General features: G+C 39.1%; 1 protein-coding gene across 1 annotated transcript; it reads left to right on the top strand.

Annotated features, from left to right (window-relative positions):
- The first annotated feature begins 18,765 nt into the window (after nt 1-18,765).
- Nucleotides 18,766-20,059, top strand: LOC146466534 (uncharacterized). The gene is made up of 2 exons (XM_085127164.1): nt 18,766-19,316; nt 19,828-20,059. The coding sequence occupies exons 1-2, from the start codon at nt 18,890-18,892 to the stop codon at nt 19,953-19,955; spliced, it is 555 nt and encodes a 184-aa protein (XP_084983290.1). The 5' UTR covers nt 18,766-18,889; the 3' UTR covers nt 19,956-20,059.
- Nucleotides 20,060-22,142: the final 2,083 nt, after the last annotated feature.

Raw genomic sequence — 22,142 nt, 5'->3', positions numbered from 1 at the left:
GTGAACTGTGGATATGAAAGATGTTGTAAAGATATTGCTTCGACTTCATGAGGAAGGGTTTTCCAAAGAAGTGATTTTTTTCTATTGTTTTGACGGAAAATACGAGACAGCTAAGCGTCGTGTCATGGCGAAAATTTCACACTCTCAAAACGAGTGGCGTTCAGACTTTTAGTTCTTGTGGCTTCTGATCGTTCGAAAGCTGAAATTTTAATAGCCTATCCCGTGTGCAACATAATGGAGGAGACATCGTCAGTCATAGTTTGCAGTGTTAACATCGGGAACCTAATTATCACCGACGTGAAGTGTTGGAAACCTGTATCATTGAAGCTGTTCCAATAATTATTGTCTTCGTTGTAAGAGACTCGTAATCTTCCAGGTGAGTAAATGTAGTTATCTTCATTTCCAGTTCTTTTCTGCCGACGTGAGTACCTTTACAGGTGGGCTTTAGAGTAATAAGTCGGTTTTGTGCTCCGTAGTTCTTTAATAAAGACGCAAGTGACGTTCAATTAATAAATACCCTTAGTAATTCTCTTATCTGAAATGCATTCATATCATGTTGTCCTGCTAGTGCAGGCTTGAAGAGGGGCTTGAGTCAGAAAATGTATCTGCGTGGCCGGGTTCATATTGCTAGTGTGAGACAGTTGTTAAAGTTATTGATGTCAAGCCATCTTAAACAATAAATTAAATAGCATTATTGCGAATGACATTATTTCTCAAGTATTGAAAGAAACAACCCCTTCACCCTTTATCTCATCTGCACTCTCACCACTTGGGTGCTCATGGGTTAAGGCTTTTTATACATTTGCACTATATTATTTGCACTATAACTAGAAATACGTGACTCGCAAAACCTCGCGAAGCTGGGGCTGGGTGGAAAGCCCTCTTTCGTGTTGTAGCATCAAATGAGGAGATTAAAAGGTTTCTGAACATAGCAACTATTTTGATGAGCATGGTCTTTTCGTAGTTCCACTAGCCTGCGAGCAAGCTCTCTTGGGGGTGGGGGGCGGGAGGGAGAAAGAGGAGAGAGCTTGCAACGATGTCTCAGGAATTTTCATTTCTGCGTTGAATTTTTCAACGCAAAATGCTGATTGGTGGATATTGAATTTGGTGCTTACGTCATTGCTCTTCGCGTGCGTCGTGTTGACAACACAAAAATGGTGGCGGAGTTTCTATTTGTGAAGGTTGCGAGAATTTCTCTAAATAACTTAGGTTTTCTCTGGAATTAAAACCCGACAAAGTCAATCTGCCAATGCTTTACTTCAAAGTAGCGATGTTCTTGCAGTTTTACCTACGAGATTTGGGACAAGTTTGATATTTCAACCTTTTGCATCAAACAATGTTAGCTGTTTGCCCATTGCAAAGTATCTTTATCGATTACTTGATCGCAGAAGCAAGAAGAATGGGGATGCCTGCCGCTTCGATTGCCGATATTTCAGATGGAGAGTCAAGGTCGGCCAAATTTAAGCTTTTGTTTGGTGTTTGGCTCAGCCGATAAAAATATGAACATCTTTCAGCTTACGCCACAAATTAAAGCATTCTGAATATATTGACTCAATTCCGAGTGCTTCGGTACGGCGTTAACAGCGAACTGCCAGTTTTTTAGGGCAACGTTCTTTAGAAGCGCAATGATTTCCTTTTGATCTGGCACTCTCACGTCTGCTTTGCTACTCGTTCACAACATCACAAATTTCACACGAGTTGAGTGTTCCAATGAAACCACATTGTCGATATTGAGAATTGCGTCCTCGTTCTCGGAGACCCGGCTGCAAAATTGAGATCCTTCCGATTTCCTTGCACTGCATCTTTTTTCCCTGGCCGGACCGTGTCAAGTTTTCGACATTTTTTTTATGTCCAGTAGTTTTGTGGCGTTGACACTGCAGTGCAGTCGGCAAGATTCGCTTGACCCTTGGGACGACATTTGTGACCTCGACCTTTTGGTCAATCGGCTTTTAGTGTGCTCACAATTAAGTAAAATCCTTCACTAAATTTTCTGCTTTTTGTGGCACTCGGTAGGCATACTCGATCAGAGAACTATAGTTTTAGTCAGCAAGGATTCCCGTCTTTCGAAGTGTATCTGATAACATTGTACCTTTCACATGTTTGTTTACGTTTGCTATCGTTTCCGGTTTGCGCTGATTGGCCAAATTCTGACAGCTAGGACAGCAGGGAGCCGCGGGGAGTATTGGGGGCCGCATTCAAATTCCTGAGACATCGTTGCAAGCTCTCTCCTCTTTCCCCCTCCCGCCCCCACCCCCAAGAGAGCTTGCTCGCAGGCTATAGTTCCACAGGCTAGTTTGCGGTTAAAAATCTATTTCTGACGCGATGAAATGCACAACAGGCGTGAAGCGCTGTCGTGTTCGATGAATTTATTTCCCACGAAAAATTATTTTACCGCGGCCACAAAACGTGTAATTTCTTCAATGCAATCTTTCACGAAAAAAGATTTCTGGAAGAAAGGGAAAAGATTCTGGAGAGATAGTTCTGCATCAGTGAATATTGATGAACATTGCAGTTGAAATTTGATCATGCACGCATATTTTTTCCGATGTATGCAAATTTTTTTCAGACGACGCCAGACAGTCTGACGTCATTGCGGACACCTTCAACTAAATATACAAACATACATATATATAAATATATTTTTCGCTCGAATTCGCGCGGCTTAGCTCCACTCGGGCTGGCTCGGCCCGACAAATTTATTAACCTTGCTTTGCGAGGAATTATACACCTGTGACATCAAATTGTGGTAAGAACAAACAGTATGCCACAAGCCACAGACAAGTGGCATGACTGATGTTCTTACCTTGTTTTGAAGTCCTCCTTGGGTTATCAAAGGACACATGGAAGACCAAATGGACTTTGTAAACTCTTTATGGCTGACAATGTCATTTGTACATCATGTAATTATTTACCAGTTATTTCAGTTATGTTAGTTGGTGCCAAATATTTAAGGGTGGGGAATTGTCTTTTTCTCTGTGTCCAAGGTTGGGGAAGAGAACATAAAGTAAAAAAATATATATACATATATTTGCAAATTCCTGGAGGTTATCTAGCAGCAGTAATTGACCCATACATTAAGTTCAAATAACATTGTCTCCTTTGAACCAATGAAATTCAAAGTTCATTTTGACAAGGAATATTGAGTTCTGTTCAATTCAATGAAAAGACAAAAGTTCAATAACCACACAGTCAGTTCTAAAACCACACATCAATTCAGTGACAGTAGACCAATGTAACAAAAACTATAGGTGATGTGTTTTCAATTTTCTCTCCTTCATGCTTGTCAAGGATGCAAATGAGAGGCCTGCTTGTAAATTTCAAATTAGTTCAATTCAAAGAAGGCTTAAAAATTCAATCACCACACCAAAACAACAAACCCCCCGCCCCGCCAAAAAAAGGGGGGATTATATAAATGTATATATATTTATTAACCACCTGGGTGAAAGAGCCTCAAAATAAAGAAAATTTACTGGTGTGGGTATTTTTAGTTCAATGGGTCCTGCAGGTAGGGAAAGGGAAGGAAGTGGACAATTCAATTGAATTCAATTCAATTTTATTCACACTTATTACAACGAAATACAATATATTTTATAGTAAGAAAAAATTAAACGTGCAGAGCACTTTGTTGAATGATTTTACCTTCTACGGAAGAAGTGCGTAGAGCAAGGCTTTCGTGTTGGCCACTTAACAAATCGACAGCAGTTTTCTATGGTCTATACTCTTATAGACAATAAAATGACGTCAAACAATGTTCAAAACCCAAGTGGAACCATGAGCCATAAGCGAGTGGTTTCACTGCCAAGTTTTGGACATTTTATGGTGTTATTTTATGGTCTATTTAACAATTAGACGGCGAGCTTGAGGTTTCTATCAGCTGATCGCCCCAAGCCAACTATCAAAGGCGAAAGAAACCGAGAGCGAGCCGTCTAATAGTTGTTTTAGCATACCTCAGTGATCGATCTATGAAGTAAAAAAATATTTTTATTTCATAAATTTTGATATATTTGTGCAATGATGCATGCTAAATCGTGCGCGCTCTGACAAACTGCCGTCTATCGATAGACGGCACCTGTGTAGCCAATCAGATTGCGCGTTATGCAATAGTCAGTCACTGAGGTATGCTAAAAGAGTATAGACCATAGAAAACTGCTGCCAATTTGTTTTTTACAATAACATGGAAAAAGTACGAGCGGAATTGGCAATTTTTTTTCATTGAAAAAGCGCGCGCGTTACATCTGACGTCATTTTTATTGTCTGTACTTTTATAAACAATAGCTATGAGCCAATCAGGGCACCGGAATTTGGACAGTTATGGTAGAATACCTCTGTGCAATTAAATAAAATAGGGGAAAGTAGAATTTATAATACTGGTTGAAGAGCTCTGCTAGTTAAATTAGGCTTGGGAGATGAAAATACAACAGTAAGGAAAAAAGTGTTTACAGCAAATATATAAGCATATAGTATACGTTAAATTTTTTTAATTTTATATTTAATGTTTCGCTATCAAGTAGAAAAAGTTTGTATTTCTTCTTAAAAACATTGTGACGCAGACACTTAACTTCCATTGGAATTGTTTTCAGGTTTGTGATGCCACTACTCTAAACCGTGCTAAACCATAATTAGTTCTAGAAAATGATCTGTACAGCTTTTGACTAGTGGCAAATCTGGTATTATATTTATGGATATCAGAAGCTAGGGAAACAAGATCATGGAGTGCAGGGGGTGGTTTTTTTTTTATTGTATTGTAATTTATGCACAAGGAAACCAATTTTCAACTTAAAAATGTTCTCTAGCTTAAGGATTTCTAATAGAGTAAAATGTTGCATTATCTCTTTTGTGTGCAAAGAAGATGCAGTGAAGGCAGTAATATGGCTTATTTTTATCTTTTTAAATTTTGTTTGGCATGCAGTACCCCAGCTCATTGACCCGTAATTTCGATATGGATATATGAGCGTATAGTATAGTTGTTTAAGTGTATTCATAGAGACATAGTATTCAAGTTTATATAAAATTCCAATTCCAAACATATATGTTTGCATTATATTAATAGGGGTTATAAGTTATATTACCATAGTTTAGAATTTCCTTACCTTCATGAAATTTTTAGGGATTTAATGTTTTTAATATTTCGTTTTAATTATTTTATTTTTAGACATTTAAACAAAAACTCAAAAAGAAAGAGACCAGCAAATCCCCCTGAGATGGCAAGAAAGGAAACAGACAGCAAAAGGAAGAATGCGACAAGACCAGGAGTAACTGCAATGGCCACTTAGCTACAGTGTATATGATTTTTTATAATTTACTGTGTCAAAGCCTAATAAATGTCTGCTGACAATAATTTTCACATTGGTGTACAGCATCATGTTTGATTACATTGACGTATTCCTATGATCCAAAATTTGGTCAGCCAAGCTGTCAAGCTGACCAGCCATATGCCTTAGCTGGGCAACCACCCACTGGGCCTCCATTACTGTTTTTTTTTTTTTTTTTTTTTAATTTGTTCACTTTACTTTTTAACTGACTCTTCTTGTCTCTTGACTCTTCTCTCAAGTGCCACAATCCCTGTTTCCCTTTTTACAAGCTCCTCCTTGTCTTCTCAGCAGGGGTTTCATAAAGTTTTGAAGTAGGGGGGCACCTACAGGAGAGTAGCTGGGCAGAAAATTACACTTGAAGTGAATTTCTTTATGTTCAGTTTGAAAGTAGGCAGGTACTGACTCTTGTGTATCCTGGTACCGGTACCCGGGTCCCGCCTTCTAATGAGAACCCTGCTTCTGCTAACTGTATAGCCATCGCAGTTTCTTCCAGTCTTGCTGCTTTCTTCCGTTCGCTGTCTGTTTCCTTTCTAGCCGTTTTAGGGGGATTTGCCGGTCTCTTTCCTTTTGAGTTTTTGTTTAAATCTCTAAAAATAAAATAATTAAAAAGAAAAATTAAAAACATTAAATCCCTAAAAATTTCATGTAGGTAAGGAAAATTCTAAACTACGGTAATATAACTTATAAACCCTATTAATATAATGCAAACATATTTGTCCACTTCCTTCCCTTTCCCTACCTGCAAGACCCATTGAACTAAAAACACCCACACCAGTAAATTTTCTTAATTTTGAGGTCTGTTAAGGTGGTTAACAAATATATACATTTATATAATCCCCCCTTTTTTGGCGGGGCGGGGGAGGTTTGTTGTTTTGGTGTGGTGATTGAATTTTAAGCCTTCTTTGAATTGAACTAATATGAAATTTACAAGCAGGCCTCTCATTTGCATCCTTGACGAGCATGAAGAAGAGAAAGTTGAAAACACATCACCTATAGTTTTCCTTACATAGGTCTACTGTCACTGAACTGATGTGTGTTTTTTGAACTATTGCTATGGTTATAATATTATTTTGACTTTTTGATTTTCAATGAACCATAGCGGGACTTCCAGATTTTTACAACTTTACCAACAGACCACTAATCTGCATCATTGACAAGAAGAAAGTGGAACTATGTACAAGAAAAAGCTACATTATTGGGCAGCTGTTGCCAAATATGATTACAAAGACAAACAATGGATAAGTGCGCAATAGATTTTTAAATGCATGTAAGCCTGGGTATATACTCCATGGGAGAATGCCATGGTTGCACCGGTATATATAATATATTATAATATATTCCATACTATAGACACCTTTACGGGGCTATACACACTTATATAGGAGAACACACTTATATAGGAGAATGCCATGGATGTACCGGTATAATATATTACACACCTTTAAGGGCTATACACACCTATAAAGAGATATACACACCTTTACAGGGCTATACACACCTATAAAGAGATATACACACCTTTACCAGGCTATACACACCTATACCACGCTATACACAGCTATACAGGGCTATACACACCTATAAAGAGATATACATACCTTTACAGGGCTATGCACACCTATACAGCGCTATACAGGGCTATACACACCTTTACAGGGCTGTACACACCTTTACAGAGCTATACACTCCTATACAGCGCTATACACAGCTATGCAGGGCTATACGCAGCTATACAGAGCTATTTACACCTAGCTATACAGTGCTATACAGCACTATATACGCAGCTATATATACAGTGCTATATACACCTATACAGTGCTATACACAGCTATGCAGGGCTATACGCAGCTATACAGTACTATATATAGCTATACAGCGGTATAGGCAGCTATACAGGACTATAAACAGCTATAGCGCTTGTACTACTAAAGGTTCTTGCACTAGTTGAGGTCCCTGCACCACTTTAGATGCTTGCACTACTTTAGGTACTCTTAATGCTCAACCAAGCAAGTACTAATACAACCGGAAAGTGGAAAAATTTAGATGAAATCTGGGTGGGAACCAATGAGCTGTGTTCTAGCCAATTTTAGCAGCCCATCCTGCTAAGGCTTTGAAAGAAGAAGAATGACCAACCAAGAGCATTGAGGTGCTAAACCAAAATAGCTAAAGACAGAAAAAATTATGACTATACGACTAAGTTTTAACTCAGGACCACTACCAATAATGCCCTCATGCTCACCTGGAACCCAGGCCGGGATTTATCTAGTGCCTACATTAATTGAAGGGCTGAGAGCATAACCGACCTATGTCGAATTTTAGTTTTTTTTTCCTTCTCGGATTTGTCTCAATTTTTGCATGTAGGCTTCGTTTTAGTCAACAAACATTGCCCTGTATTTTTTTTCGTTGATTTGCTCTTCGTTTTCGAGAAATAACGTATGCAAAAAACTCAGTTTTCCAAGCGGCCTCCTTTGGAGATCTTTTGTTGAACGAGAAACAAAAGAAACCTTTTGTTTCGCTGAACAATGAAGTCAGCGAAGCGTCCGATTAGCCACTCGCTGTTCGAGCCGATACAAGTAATCTGTTGGTATAATTGAGGTTCTATTAATGTTGTCGCTTCGTTGGCGCAAGCGATTGACGCGCTTAAGCAAGGCCGGAGTCGATTACATTTTTCGTGGATCGGTTCGACACGAGGACAGTCGTTTTTTTTTTTTTTTTTTTTTTTTTTTTTTTCTTCTCTCTTCTTTTTTAAAAAACCAAAACATCCGTTAAAAAAGTGCTTTCAAAACTGCTAAAATTAACCGTTAAAGTTCGCGGCGAAATCCTCCTACGATTAAAGTGAAGTTTGAGCATCTAATCTGAACGTTTAAAGTTTTCAAAAAGCCACATCGACAGCCTAAAAAAGGCGGTGAGCTTTACGCTACAGAGAACAACAACAAATCCGATGGCGACACAAATTAAATCGAGCACAGCTATTAAAGAACAACAATATATCAGCTATAGCAAAGATAGTAACATGTTTTCTACAGTAGTCTGGAGTAGCTAATAAGCAAGATTCGCTTTTCTTTTCTTTTTCTTGCTTCTTCCTTTTTTATATGCCTTAAGCTTCCCTTTTGCTTAGTATTTTCACGCAAATACATGTAGCCCGATTTCTTTCGCAACATGGCACAAAATATCGTTTGTCCTTGAAAAGTCTTCCCGCGACGAAAATTAAATTACCGCCTTCTGCGTAGAGTTACAAAATAAATTTGCAGGTTTGCTGACGATGACCTAATCTTCTAAAGAGAATGATTAAAACCTAAGTTCTTGGAATATAAAGTGAAAAAAAAAAAAAAAAAAAAAAAACATGTATTATAAGATCGATTGCTTTTTAAACGACAACTGCGCAAGTTACAAAATATTTACACTGTTCTTGTTTGAAGATAACCAATCACACTAAATGGATGCCGAAAAAAATGAGTTCTTAAAGCTTTTCTTCGGTCTTTACAATCACAAAACAAAACAAAATCGCGGGCGAAATCGGCACATGCCCATTAGCCGTTTTTTTTCCCATCCTTTCCCAAATCTATGACATCAAAATTTTGTTATAAAAACCCTTTTACTAGTGCTATCGGAGCCGCTAACGACACAAGTTGCGTCGATAGCCAAAGTAGCTAAAGTAACAAAATATTTATGGCGTAAATATTCGAACAGCTGGCATCTCTAGTAAAAGACTTAGCGCGCAATGGAAACCGTTAGTTCAGCTAAATTCACCTTACAGGACGGTTTCGTTGATTCAAAGCTGCAAACGTGATTGAGCAAAACGTCACCGGCGATCTTATAACGGCTCAATAATGTTTGTTTTCTTTTCCTCTGGTATTTTTTTTTTATTTTTTCTTTCTGATAATTGCCGATGCGAAAAATGACATAAATCGTCAACTACACGGTAACCGAATATATTTGAATGGTGAGAGCAACCGACCTATGTCGAGTTTTTTAGCGGACGGTCTTTCACCCTGAAGATGACTTTTGATCAGACGAAAACGTTTGTTTGTCTGCTTGTACGTTTCTTTACTGTTTAAAATTTTATAGCCTTGTAAATAGTAATTTTAAACCTGAAGCAAATAACCTGTGACTGATTTTTTAGGGTAGCGTCAAATTAACCAACCAAGCTTCTAAAAACACAGAGATACTTCTGACGTATTTGAAAAGGGTGACAGGCAGGTATAAAAGTCGGACCGGATCGACTCGGATCACCAGTCCGGGTCGGATCAACTCGGATCAACTCGGATCGACTCGGATCATAGAAAAATTTAAAAATAACAAAGAAATGAGACTTTTACCTATCTGAAAATCACTAACTTCACCAGAAATATCCGGAAAAGAGCCCTACTACGGGCAGGTGAGTTCCGTGTTGTCAAGCCGCCATTTTGTTTCACTAGTGCCAGAATGTATACAACTATAAAGCAGGGTCGTAACATGGTATATGGGCTCAGGGCTCAAAGCCCAAAATATGACTGGGATCAGGGCTCAGAGGAAAGGGCTCAGGGCTCAGAAGAATGGGATCAGGGATCACAAGGCTTTTGAGCTCGAATCAGGGATCAGAATTGTCACACCATGAACACACGATAAACAAATCTCTTATCACAATATTTTTCCGCGTAATAAGGTTTCTGTCCATAGAATTAGAATGGTCGTCTAAAGTAATATACTTGTACAATGAATTCGCGCGCTTCATTACAAAATAAATGTTTTCTCGCAATTCAATAACTGCAATAAATCTGCTCTAATTGCATCGAGTTTAGGGTTATCTCGAACTCTGATGAGAAACCGAGATCGGTTCAGCTACCAGTACTAGTATTGGACCGGGAAAGTAAAGGACACATTCCGTTACTGTATAGCTGATAAATGCTTGTATGATAAATAATCTGAAATAGCGTCGATATATACAATTAGTGAAAAATAAGTGGAACACCGGAGACTCGGTGAAGGCAAAGTAATAAAGCTTTTATTACTTCAACTATTGGGTTCTACATGGAAACTATCTCTTTAATCTGAAGCTCCTGCGTTCTGCCAGGGAGGATTCCAACGAGGCTATTTCCAAGCCAATTGCACAGTTTCTTCCCCGCAGCTGTATACACAACAAAGATCAAATGAACATGGCGACTGCTGTAGGCCTTTGTAAAGAGAACCTGTTAAATGTTTTGCCAGATGACCCATTAGTTTGCAGCCTTGTTCCAGAACAGGACAGATTTTGGCGGCAAAACCCAGCTAAGAGCATCTTAAAATTTCCCACTGCAGTTGCATTTTCTTCAAAATACAGCATCCTGATCATTACAGATAAAGCAAAATCAACGGTGTACATGGCGAATATGCACAACCCGGTGTGCATCATTCCGATTGCAGGTCCAGATGTTGGAATTTCCAGTCCAACTGGCTTGGCTATCAGGGACAACTACGTGATCGTTGTGAACTCTGGCGCACAGACAAGCTTTAAAGTTGTTGACATCGCCCCAATTTTAAAGAAGAGTAGAGCATTGCTACAGATTGAGTCGGATAATGGTGACGAAATTGGAGATGAAGAAGGCAGTATCAGGACAGCGAGAGTTAAGGTTTACGACATCCAGCTTTGGTCAAGAGCAGAGAATTTAAACATTGGCAAGATTATTTCATTAACGTGTGAACCAAATGGTGAAAGAGAGCAAATGACTGCTAACACTACTTTGTTTGGATTGTCTTGCAATAAATCCATTTACAAGTTTTGCGACTTTGGTACAGATCAATCGCGCAACCGATTCAAGATGAGAGCCGAAAATTACTACGCCTTTGGCGGCGGCGAACAACTGTTATACATATACCAGGGTCTTGATGGAATTTACGTCAGTCTCCACAACAAGGGCATCCGATGCGTTCAGCAACTCAACCAGTCCCAGGTCCGAGTCATTGATGTCTTTGAGAAAGCACCATCCTTAATACTAGGTATGACGAAAACCTGCGAAAAGCTAGTATTCTCTGATGCATCTGACCACACTCTTAGTTATTTCGCCGATAACAAAGTGACAGTAACATTGGGTGAATCAGACGGTTTTCGAGATGGTTACTCACCTTGCTTCAACTCTCCATCACATATCACATCATTTCAAGAGAACATTTTCGTTTGCGACGTGAACAACAAGGCCCTGCGTTTGGTGTCGAGTATGAGTGTTTACAAGCAATTTGGCAGGCAGCTCTCAGCCTTTATAGACCTTTTCCAACGAAATGAAGATTTTGCCTACCAGGGAGCAGGGCCAACACTGGACGAAGGAATTGCGACACTGAAAGACCTTGCCACCACAATGAACACTGTAGAACGAGCAGGTTACTTTCGCACAGGGAAGCGATGCCCCCAGGGCCCAGATCTGGCACTCACGAAACCTTGCAGAGATTCCTTTTCGATGCTTCTGAAGTCGTTCAAGAAAGTAAGGGAGATTCTTGATGACTTTGACCACTTAAAGAAGGGCTTTTGTTTTCTTCCTTCACCACCTTAGATTTGGAGCAATTTTTTAGTGGAGTGAGAACACCCGCTCGCCCAACCCCCGACATGAACGACTACGCATCGCGGAGGCCCAGCTGAATTTTAGAATCTGTAGAGAGGCTATACCAATCCTCGTTCATCTTTTATACCGGTCCTCAAAGCCATTATACACAGAGAAAGCTGGGTCTAAAGGCACCGGAATGGCTTCGAAAGTCCCATGGCAAGGGTAACGAGGATGTGGACGAAGAAACGAGCGCGGAGGAAAAGGAGAGACAAAGGAAGGCATTGCAGGGCTTTGCAAAAGAATTTGGACGGGGTGTACGAGAACAAAGAACAAGAGGGAAGACCAAAGAAAGCCCTGGTTCACTTCCACTTGCACTGAGTATGTTCAGAAGGAATGTGTCGGCACATGGAGAAATCGATCTACTGAAAGAGGTTCAAGGGAGTGAAGGACAATCTTCAGCTCATGACGCCGTCGAGGAATACGAGATTATCTTTTTAAAAGGCGACGTAGTTGCTCTCAAGCACAACTACAAGAGGTATATTATTCCTTTCTTCCTTTCAGTTCTTCCAGAAGATCTCTACCATAACGGTGATGCATTCCTGGAAGATCGCATGAGTTTGAGATGGCTGGAACAGTCAGATGAAGATCCCCTTGTATACAAGACTGGGCACCAGGACGACAAAAATTCACCAGGGTGTATCATCGAGAAAGTTGAGATAATAAAAGATGGAAACAACTTCTGTTTGAGCCACCATGAAGAACAACGCCTAGTGGCATTGCTCCAGGGGTCAGTTGAATCAGATGATTCACCGGAGTCAAGTGGTGATGAGGAGGAAGGGGAGCAAGGTCAGGTGGACAACTTTTCAGAGCCCATTAGATTCGAAGCTGGAAGGAGTAGGTCTGGAAGACCTACAACCAGATATGTCCTTTGACAATCTAGTTATTAAATCAGGAAAAGCTAATGGCTGGCTTGATACAGAGAAGCTGTTGAGCTGTAGAACCTGTGGCCTGCACCATTTCATTTTTCTACTTCATGTAAAGCAGGTGGCTTGCTATTGGTAATTGATCTAAACCCCAACAACATCAACAGGGATGGCGGAAAAGAAATTCCAAAAGTTGGTTGCCCTTAACCAAGAAACACAGCAGTAGGAGATCCGTAAGACAACGGACCAGTGAGGCAACAGCTCAAACAAAATGCACCAATCCCAGCAGTTAAGAACCGATCAACCAGAACCGAGCTTGGAGTCATATAAGTTCAAAGTGTTGCAATTCCTGATAAACACTCGCAGTACGCAGTTGAAACGTCGAGATCTACATCATTAAGTGACTACATCGTGAGACAAACGATTACACTTTTTCAATAATACATTACTGTAGACCACTAACGCCTGTCAGCCAGAAGGAAGAAAAAGATCTCAATGTCAAAAGGTATGTCCGCTGCCTGTAGATTCAATGGCCCATGTGAAATATTTGGTTGCAAGAGACCGGACATTTATTAACTGGACAATTTATCCGAGCACGTAGATATTCGTACTGTACAGGAATTGGAAAGCTAGAGGAAGACCTTCGTTCAGAAGTTCCTTACAGTGCTGTTAATTCCACTGGGGACCAACCACTGTTACTGTTGTTTGGCTAAAATTATACTGATTTATTCGAATTTCGATTCTTATGCTTTCTTCTAATTGGCTTAAAAACCTGCCTTGCTCGTATGATCATGAGCAACACTAATAATAAACCTTAGTAATTACTCTTGATGAACGTTACATATGAAAAGCTCAAGTTTCTGCAAGCAAGATCTTTCAAGACATGTGATACGTAAAGGGAAGTGGCCTACTTTTTAGGTATGGATTAACAATAATGCACAGAGGTCAACTCATCTATATCTTTAAAGCTATGATAGAACTTACAACTTCAACTAAGACTTAGAGTTAATGTTTTTCTCATCAGCCCATTTAAACGTGTTCTATATTTTATATATGGACATAAACTAAGTTTTCTGAGTTGAAATTGTGTAAAAACTGGATGGGATCAATTTTTTCATCAGGGCTCAGGGATCAACATTTTGGGGAAAATGGGGCTCAGGGATCAAAATTACGGCAAGAAAATAGGGATCAATGGGTCCCGGATATACCATGTTACGACCCTGATAAAGGACGATTGCTAAAGTGCTTGTACTTAAACCAATTAAACACTATCTAAAAAAAATTGAAACAAACGAAAACAACCCAATAGTGTTTGATAGTGCTTTATGCTGTCAGACTGCATTTATGTCAAGGTTTTGTTACTGTAAGAAGTAAATCAGTAGTGTTTTCTTTAGAACACGGTTGCGTTTTAATAAGCTATTCATTACTGATTTCTTGACATTGGATAAGAAGATCCAGCCATTTTCAAAAGGTTTGAAATTAAGCTGAATCAGTAGAATTTCTCATTTATTTTTGCAACCCAACATGTAACACAGAAAAGACAAAATGCAGCTTATATCAGCCTAGAGAGAAACCAGTGCTGGAGGTACATTTATCATCTTCTGTTCCATACTTGTACAGGCATACCTCAGTGGGCATACCTCTTAAAATTCTCGTTTTTGGTAATATGAAGACTGAAAACTGGTGGGAAAAAAAATTGGTGCACAACCTTCATTTGCTAAAAAAAATTCACGACAGCCCAAAGGCGAAAAAAAAATTCTTAACATGACTAAATTGCCCCCACCCCACCCAAAAATAAGTAAATAAATAAAATAAAATGGTCCATCCCTTACCGTACATCTTTAGAGGTGTCTCGCGTCCAGTTTAAACAAGATAACTAAACCCCTATATGAAATTAAAGCTTATAGAGCTGGCTATCACGCTATATCAAGAATTTTGAAATAAAATGAATTGCCGAATTTTAGCACCGGCTCGTTCACTTGAGCTATCGATTTCATTTTAAACAATTCTTTTCATCAAGCTCGTGTCGAAAGCCATCTTCGATCAATAAAGTTCCGTTTAGATCGCTACTAAGAACATCGACAGATTAAATAGCGACCTGTAATCGACAATAGCTATGTAGTTTCGTTTCCGAGATATCTAATCAAAAGTTCGGTTATCGAACCCAATCGAACATCCTTCGTTTAATAGCCGAACCCAGTCGAACATAATAATCAGTTTTGCCGACATAGCCAACCTATGTCGAATTTTAGGCCGTTTTTTATTTTGCTCGGATTTGTCCGAATTTTTGTATGTGAACTGCAATTCGATTGAAAAACATTGTCCAGTATTTTTTTTCTCGCCGAGTTGTGTTTCGTATTTGAGAAATAGCGTATGCTAAAAACTTCATAAGCTACACACTTTTTAAAGGGAGTACAGTGTTTGATTATTTTAAATACATTTGGTAACTTTTTCCAAATCTGTGCTTCCCTAAACTTCAATGAAACTGAATTTCGCATAACTTGTCCTTGTACTGAATCAATACGTATATTGGAGGCTGATATGGTATCATGACTACGTATATTGGAGGCTGACATGGTATCATGACTACGTATATTGGAGGCTGACATGGTATCATGACTACGAATATTGGAGGCTGACATGGTATCATGACTACGTATATTTTCATTTATCTTATTTATTAAAATAGGTTGACAAATTTACATTGAAGTGTGAGTACATACTTCATACTTACAAGTTACTTTTTGAGTGCTTACAACGAATTTTTGTCACTGTAATCAAGTTTATACATTTTTCAAGTTTACTTAGTCATTAAAGACATTAAAGTTTATTATTTTGCTGTATACAGCGTATGCTTTAATCATGCGGTGGCCGCATTCACAGGCTAACCTCAAATGTGCCGCATCTTGCATCGTGTTCAAAGATCTCTACTCCAACGGTGGCGAAGTTTACAGTCTTGGATAATGTAAACCGTTATCGTTCTCCGACAATGCAATATATGTTATGATTTCTGGTAACCAGGGTAATTCTTGTTAGTTTTTTTCCTATATGTACATTAGCGCAATCTTTCTTAGGATGTGCTAGTGCGCAAATTGCCATCAAAGAATGGATTTTACTTCTGCATATCTGCCAATTAGGAAGGTAATAAACATCTTTAAAATCAGCGCTGTATCACAATTGGCGCAAGAGATCTTTTAAGCAAATCAGAAAGTGCGGGAGAGAAGAAACGCGCGAACTAACATTCGGGCATTTCTGTCAATTCGAGAAAGGCGAGAAATCTTGCGGCCACAAAATAAAAAATATATATTAAAAATAAGTAAGCGTAAGAAAGATACAAAAAAAAGGGATGATAGTAAATCATTTCCAGCACACCCCCCCCCCCCCCCTCCAAATAAAAAAATCCGAACGAAAAACGTCAGACAATGACTACATGCAAAACTGCCAAAATAATGACTCAAATTTCTGCAAGGCTGATCAGACTGCGTAGAAAACTTAACACGACAGCAACATGATAGAGACCAAACCGATGAAGCGTGATGAAACGTGAACTCAATTAAAAACCGTGTTTAACGAAACGTGAACCAGGTTTTAGAAAATGTTACAAAATGTTAATGAAATGATTGAAAATTTAAAATACATTCAATTAGCAATAACAGAGTATATGTGAATGTTCTGGTATTCAACGTTACTTTTTCGTGGTGGCAGTGGAGGTGGCGGACATTCAGGTAGGTTTGGCGGCGACTGATGGTGGACGAGTTGACTGTGTAGGTAATGGCAAAGGCTCTGATGTTGGTCCAAATGCTGTGGAGTCATGACTTGATGTGGGGGGTGGCTGGCGTGGACAGAGATAACGACGTGCGTACAAAAGACAAAGAGGCAAAAGTAAAACCAAAATTATGAGGCTGAGTGAAAGTCCAAGAATTAGATGCGATGACGGTGACGACGGTGAAGTTGTTGTTACTATTGTGGTTGTTGTTGTTGCTGTTGCTTTTGCTGTTGCTGATGCTGTTGGAAAAACTGAAAAACGTGTTTGACGGGACGGCTGTACAGAGGTAGAAGATGGTGCTGACGTTGAAACGGAATGAGGCGGCGGCAGTGTCGGTGATAAGCATAATTCAGGTGGAGATGGTAGACGAGAGCAGTTTAAACGCGACGGCCAAGGCAGACGGCTTGAAGAGAACACATGTATGCACGAAGAATAAACATAAAAACAAAGTTCACGGCAAGGAAGAAGACGGTGGTTCGGTGGCTGACAAAATGGAGAGTAGCTTGCACAGATGAATATGTTTGATAGCGTGGAACAGTTTGACAGGAATAGTGGCTTGAAGTCGTGAATAAAAGAGGCTGTTTGTACCTGATCAGTTCCTTCATCCAGTGTGGTGTAGTTATAAAAAGGGCAGAATTCCCTTAGTGGTGAAGTTACCTTTTCACACTGTCCGCTTGCCAAAGGCAAGAGACACAGGACAGAGATTAGTACTAAAAGGTCGGCCATTGTTAACGCACTTACTCCAACCCTTTAGAGAATGGCTTTTCAGGGCACGCGTTTGTGTTTATATATGCGTCTCCCACTTCCGGTAGATTGAAATTTTGCGGAAACACTAAAAGCATTGTTTCTCACGTAAGTTCTACGTCTGTCATCACCCCAACATTCTCATTTGCTCGCCTGGTTTTGAATTCAAGTTTCGGAGACCACGCACTATTGAGTGACTGAACAACGCAATAATAAATTAAACCAAAGGAAACGAAAAGAGAAAGTTTAAAATTTTTAAAACTATATTTCCGGTCACAAAAGAACCAACAGAAGTGTCCCTAACAAGGTGCTAAATGGAACGTCCAAAGGCCAATCCAAACAGGAAATGTTTGGCGATAAAATGTGAAAACATTGTTGAGTGACCGAAAACATTTTTTCCATCCGTAATTACATTTTGGGTGAGGTCGGGTCGATTGTGACAAAACAAAAAATGGACGCGTGTAAGTCTATCTATAAGTCCACGTGTTATCAAGGGTCGCCAATTAGTGGTTCGTTACTGCAATCATCCTTTGAAACTTAAAAAAAGGTTTTAGTTTCAGCACCTTAATCCTTTTAGTTTTTCATTTCGATAATCCAACGGGTAACATTCAGTGAAAAGGACGCAATCCAATATTACAAAACCTGCGTGGAGGGATTCCTTATCGAAATAATTTTTCTTTACACAATGGCCTTGTCCCCAGTAACGAAAAATTTAGCTGAGACACTGAGAAATCTTGCCTTAGAAAGCAAGGTATTTTATTGCTCCGCACGTTCAGCAATAGTGAGAGGTGGTTTTACTCGCTATGTGAAAAAAAAAAAGTGTTAAAATTATTGAAAGTTATTAGTTTTCTGTCAGAGAAAGCAAATCTCACGAAATAACAACAACAAGCATGTTCACATAAAAGGTGTTGTTGGCTATGGCTTTTCTTTATTTTGCGGTTCGGAAAAGAGCCGTTTGGTGCGATGTTTTATTGGGCAGTTTGAAAATTTAAATAATGGGTGTTTGCTCTTAATTTGAGTTTAATTTTATTTCCGCGAAATTTGGCGCGGAAATAAAAGTGACGTTCCTGTAATAACGTTATTGTAATCTTGAGAACTGACACTCTGTTGAAAGGTTTCCATTTCAGACAGACAGACAACAAGAGCCGAATTTTAGGTCGTTTTTTTTTTTCGGATTTGTCTCAATTTTTGCATGTAGGCTTCGTTTTAGTCAACAAACATTACCCTGTATTTTTTTTCGTTGGTTTGCCCTTCGTTTTCGAAAAATAACGTATGCAAAAAAACTCAGTTTTCCTAACGGCCTCCTTTGGAGATCTTTTGTTGAACGAGAAACAAAAGAAACCTTTTGTTTCGCTGAACAATGAAGTCAGTGAGGCGTCCGATTAGCCGCTCGCTGTTCGAGCCGATACAAGTAATGTGTGTTGATGCGCATTTATTGTTGTCGCTTCCAACACTTCACGTCGAGTGATAATTAGGTTCCCGATGTTAAAGTGCTACTACGATCAAATTTTCGAGTACCTTTTATTTGCGGTTGATTGGTAGTTTATGTCCTGAAGTACATGATCTCCAAGTTATATCCTCATAAGATGAAGGAAAGTGCGATTTTTTTGCGCTCAAACTCCACTAATTTTCATCCGCCATTGAACCGCCATGTTCCTGCGGCCTGGTTACCAAAGGCAGATGGTGTCCAATGACAACAGAGGCCGGGTCACCCGGCAAAAACAAGTGACGTCAGACTCTCAACTCGAAGCTTCTCATACGGTTTCGAACACGTTTTCGAAAAATGTTTCGTTCTTTCAATGGTGGGAAGTCGCTGTGTTGTTCAGTGGTATAACAACTGCTCTAATCGAGCGGCAGGAATTGCGCTGCATGCGAGTCCGGCCGACAGAACGAGAGATGTGTGGGTCCAGTTTGTTGTCTTGCACGTTTTGCTATTTTCTCGGTTTAGTTCGAGGGACACTCGGGCATTCCACCCAAGTCAGTGAACACAAATTAAACCTGGATCTTTTGAAAAGGGTAAGCGATCAGGAGATCGTGAACCTGAAAAAAATCTCCGAAGGGGAAGGAGCGGCAAAAGGTAAGCTTATATAAAGTGGGCGAAATGTGTGAATATTGTTTTTTATCTTTGGTGATTCCTCGATACCTTGTTCAGCACCCATACAAATAGCAGTCACAAATTTTTATACACATTTTATATTGCGTTTCTAAAGTGCTAAACTTTGATTGAACGAGTAAATAATGTAAGTGCAACTAGCTCCCGGAACTAGCTTTTCCCTCCGAAGCATTTCCAAAACATCTCAGTGCGATAAGAGTAAGCTTGTGTTTACTTTGCTTGTGCAAAAGCTTGTGGCAAAAACTGTGCAAACAAACGCGAAGAAAACCACTTTAATTATCCATTTTCACTCAGCTTTCGATAAAGTGGTCTTTGGCGTTTACAAAAGGGTTCCTTCTTTCTTTTAAGTGGTTTTCTTGAAGAAATAGTTTGAATTTTTGGTTTAAGAAAGTTTTTAAGAAAACCTCACATTCAGTTGTTTCTTATCAATTATATTCAATTGGTAATGTATTTTAAATTTTGATTTATTTTTCAGACACTGAGTTGCAACAACGTCAAAACCCAGCTCTTACTATTAAATACAGGCCAAAACAAGCCTTGGAGAGCACAACACGTGAAAAATGTGGACAGCAAAGAAAAGGCCAGTGCTCCTCCTTAAACTAGCAGTTGAAGAGCACTGACCTTTCTCAAGGGCTTTTCTTGATCTTTTGTCATCAACCACCAGTTGACAAATAGAATCAATAAAAGAAATGTTTTCTTTTCATTCATCATGCCTCCTCTTTGTAACTCTTTCCATTACATAGGCTTCTGTTTTAGGGAATGGTCAGAAATTAGTGGGGAGGGGGGGGGGGGGGGAGTGAGGTGGAGATTTTAAATTGAGCAATGAAAATGATGTGACCCTCCATAGCGATGCAAATGAAATTTCATGACCCTGCCCCTGAACAGGTAATACAATGTAGCTCAAATACCAGAAAAAGAAAACAAGAATGGAGGCAAACTGTAAGTTACTTACTGGAACCATTTTGCCCCAACATAATTCAAATCATCTATAGAGCCCATTGGCATCATATAACTCCATTATGCTACACATTTCCTTTACATTAATATTTTAATACTTAATACTTGTCTTGCTTTTGTTAAATAATGACTTAAATTAACAAATTTTATTTTGTCTTTTGTATATAACTCGCTCTCCCTGTCATACTATAAATTATGATTGCAAGAGCATAAATTTATGTGACCCTCTGTTTTCACTGCTTATTCTTTCATGACACTCCACCTCCCCCCCTCCCCACCCCCTGCTCCCTGCTAATAGGGAGCTGAAGCACAGACATTCCTGAGCCATGTATAGCAACCAGAACTCAAATGTTTTCTCTTTTGGTGTGGTTTTAAATAAATACTAATTTGAATATAACAATATTAATATGGTAGCCATTTTGGAATAAGGTTTATGGTTCATTGTCTGCAGTACATTAATAATTTTATTTTTATGTTCATTTGAAAAAGAGTGTCAGAATCTTGTTTCACCAATAAATTTGTTGTTGTACAAATGAAATTGAATATACATTTTCTAAGAATAAACACTGATCAAGAAGAACAACCTTGAGAAAAAAATCAAAGGTGGCTCACAACAGTCTCAACTTTACTTCATTTTGGTAGCATGCATTTGCCCATCTCTCACCGCACCAAAAGTGAAAGTAACGAGAACTGTTACCACAGCAACAGTGTATCAGACTCATCAACACTTGCTTGGGGGTTTGCCCTTAGACATGTAGGACAAAGGATGTTTGTTGTGAGGTTGATTTGACCCTTCATTAGAATAAGCAAAAAAATTTCAATTAATACCTGAATCACAAACTTTAACTCCCAAGAATATTGTTTTCAATGTATATTTGCAAAATTCCTACTTTTCCTCCCCTCATTTGCCTAGGTGGATGCTTGTTACCAGAAAGCATGCCTTAATAAATTTTCATTTATAAACCTAGTCATTTCTTCAGTGCGTTAAAGCATCCAGTGCAGTGGTGTTTAACCTGATGTGAGCCACCTTAAAAAAATATATGTACACAGAAAAGACTGTTAATACTATTACATTGTTCATGATGGTGCAAGGGAAGAAAACAAATCATTGCAAATTGTTGTTGCCTTGCAAATTTATTTGTTTATTGATTACTGTACTTATTCAAATCTGGATACAATGATGTCCATGCAGCACCAGCACTCTCCAGGCTTGGTAAGTCGCTCAAGGGAGCAATTTGAACATTTGCACCTGAGAAAATATTGAACCAAGAGGAAACTTAGCATCAATTACAAGGGAACGATCAGCTTAAATTCAAGCCATTGTACAGAGCTTTTCACTACAATATATATTCTTTTTCCATGATAAAAAAGTGCAAAACCAGTAAGCTTACTCGGAACCGAAACTTAACTGTGCACTCTAATTTAACCCAAGGCAAACTTTCGAAAGCAAAGCTAAAAACCTAAACTTGACTTCGATTTCAATTCAACTGAGTCTCCGGTAGCCTGCCTCCGGGGAATGAACTGGCTAGTAGTCAAGAGAAATTGTTGAGGATTCTCGGGCACTACACTTTTAAAGCTTCCCTGTTTTGTTAATACAGCAAATAACACATCTAAATATCAATCTCTATCTCTAATATCTTACCCGAGAGATGAACGACTCAGCGAAGTCAGCCCTTCCTTCTCTTGTAGCAAAAGCGCTAGCTGCTGAACTTATTCGGCTGCCTCTTCTTCAGACGGAACTAGCTCTACAGAGTCAGGACTTCTTAATTTCCTTTGCCTATATCATGCGAAGACGATCCAGGAGAGCTTTTTGTGGTCAAAACAGCTCTGAAA

This window comes from Pavona decussata, unplaced genomic scaffold (genome assembly GCF_977016875.1).
Source record: "Pavona decussata unplaced genomic scaffold, jaPavDecu1.1 SCAFFOLD_143, whole genome shotgun sequence".
In the NCBI taxonomy this organism is placed as follows: domain Eukaryota; kingdom Metazoa; phylum Cnidaria; class Anthozoa; order Scleractinia; family Agariciidae; genus Pavona; species Pavona decussata.
Note: the sequence above shows the minus strand (reverse complement) of the source record. Positions and strands in the feature narration are given on the sequence as shown.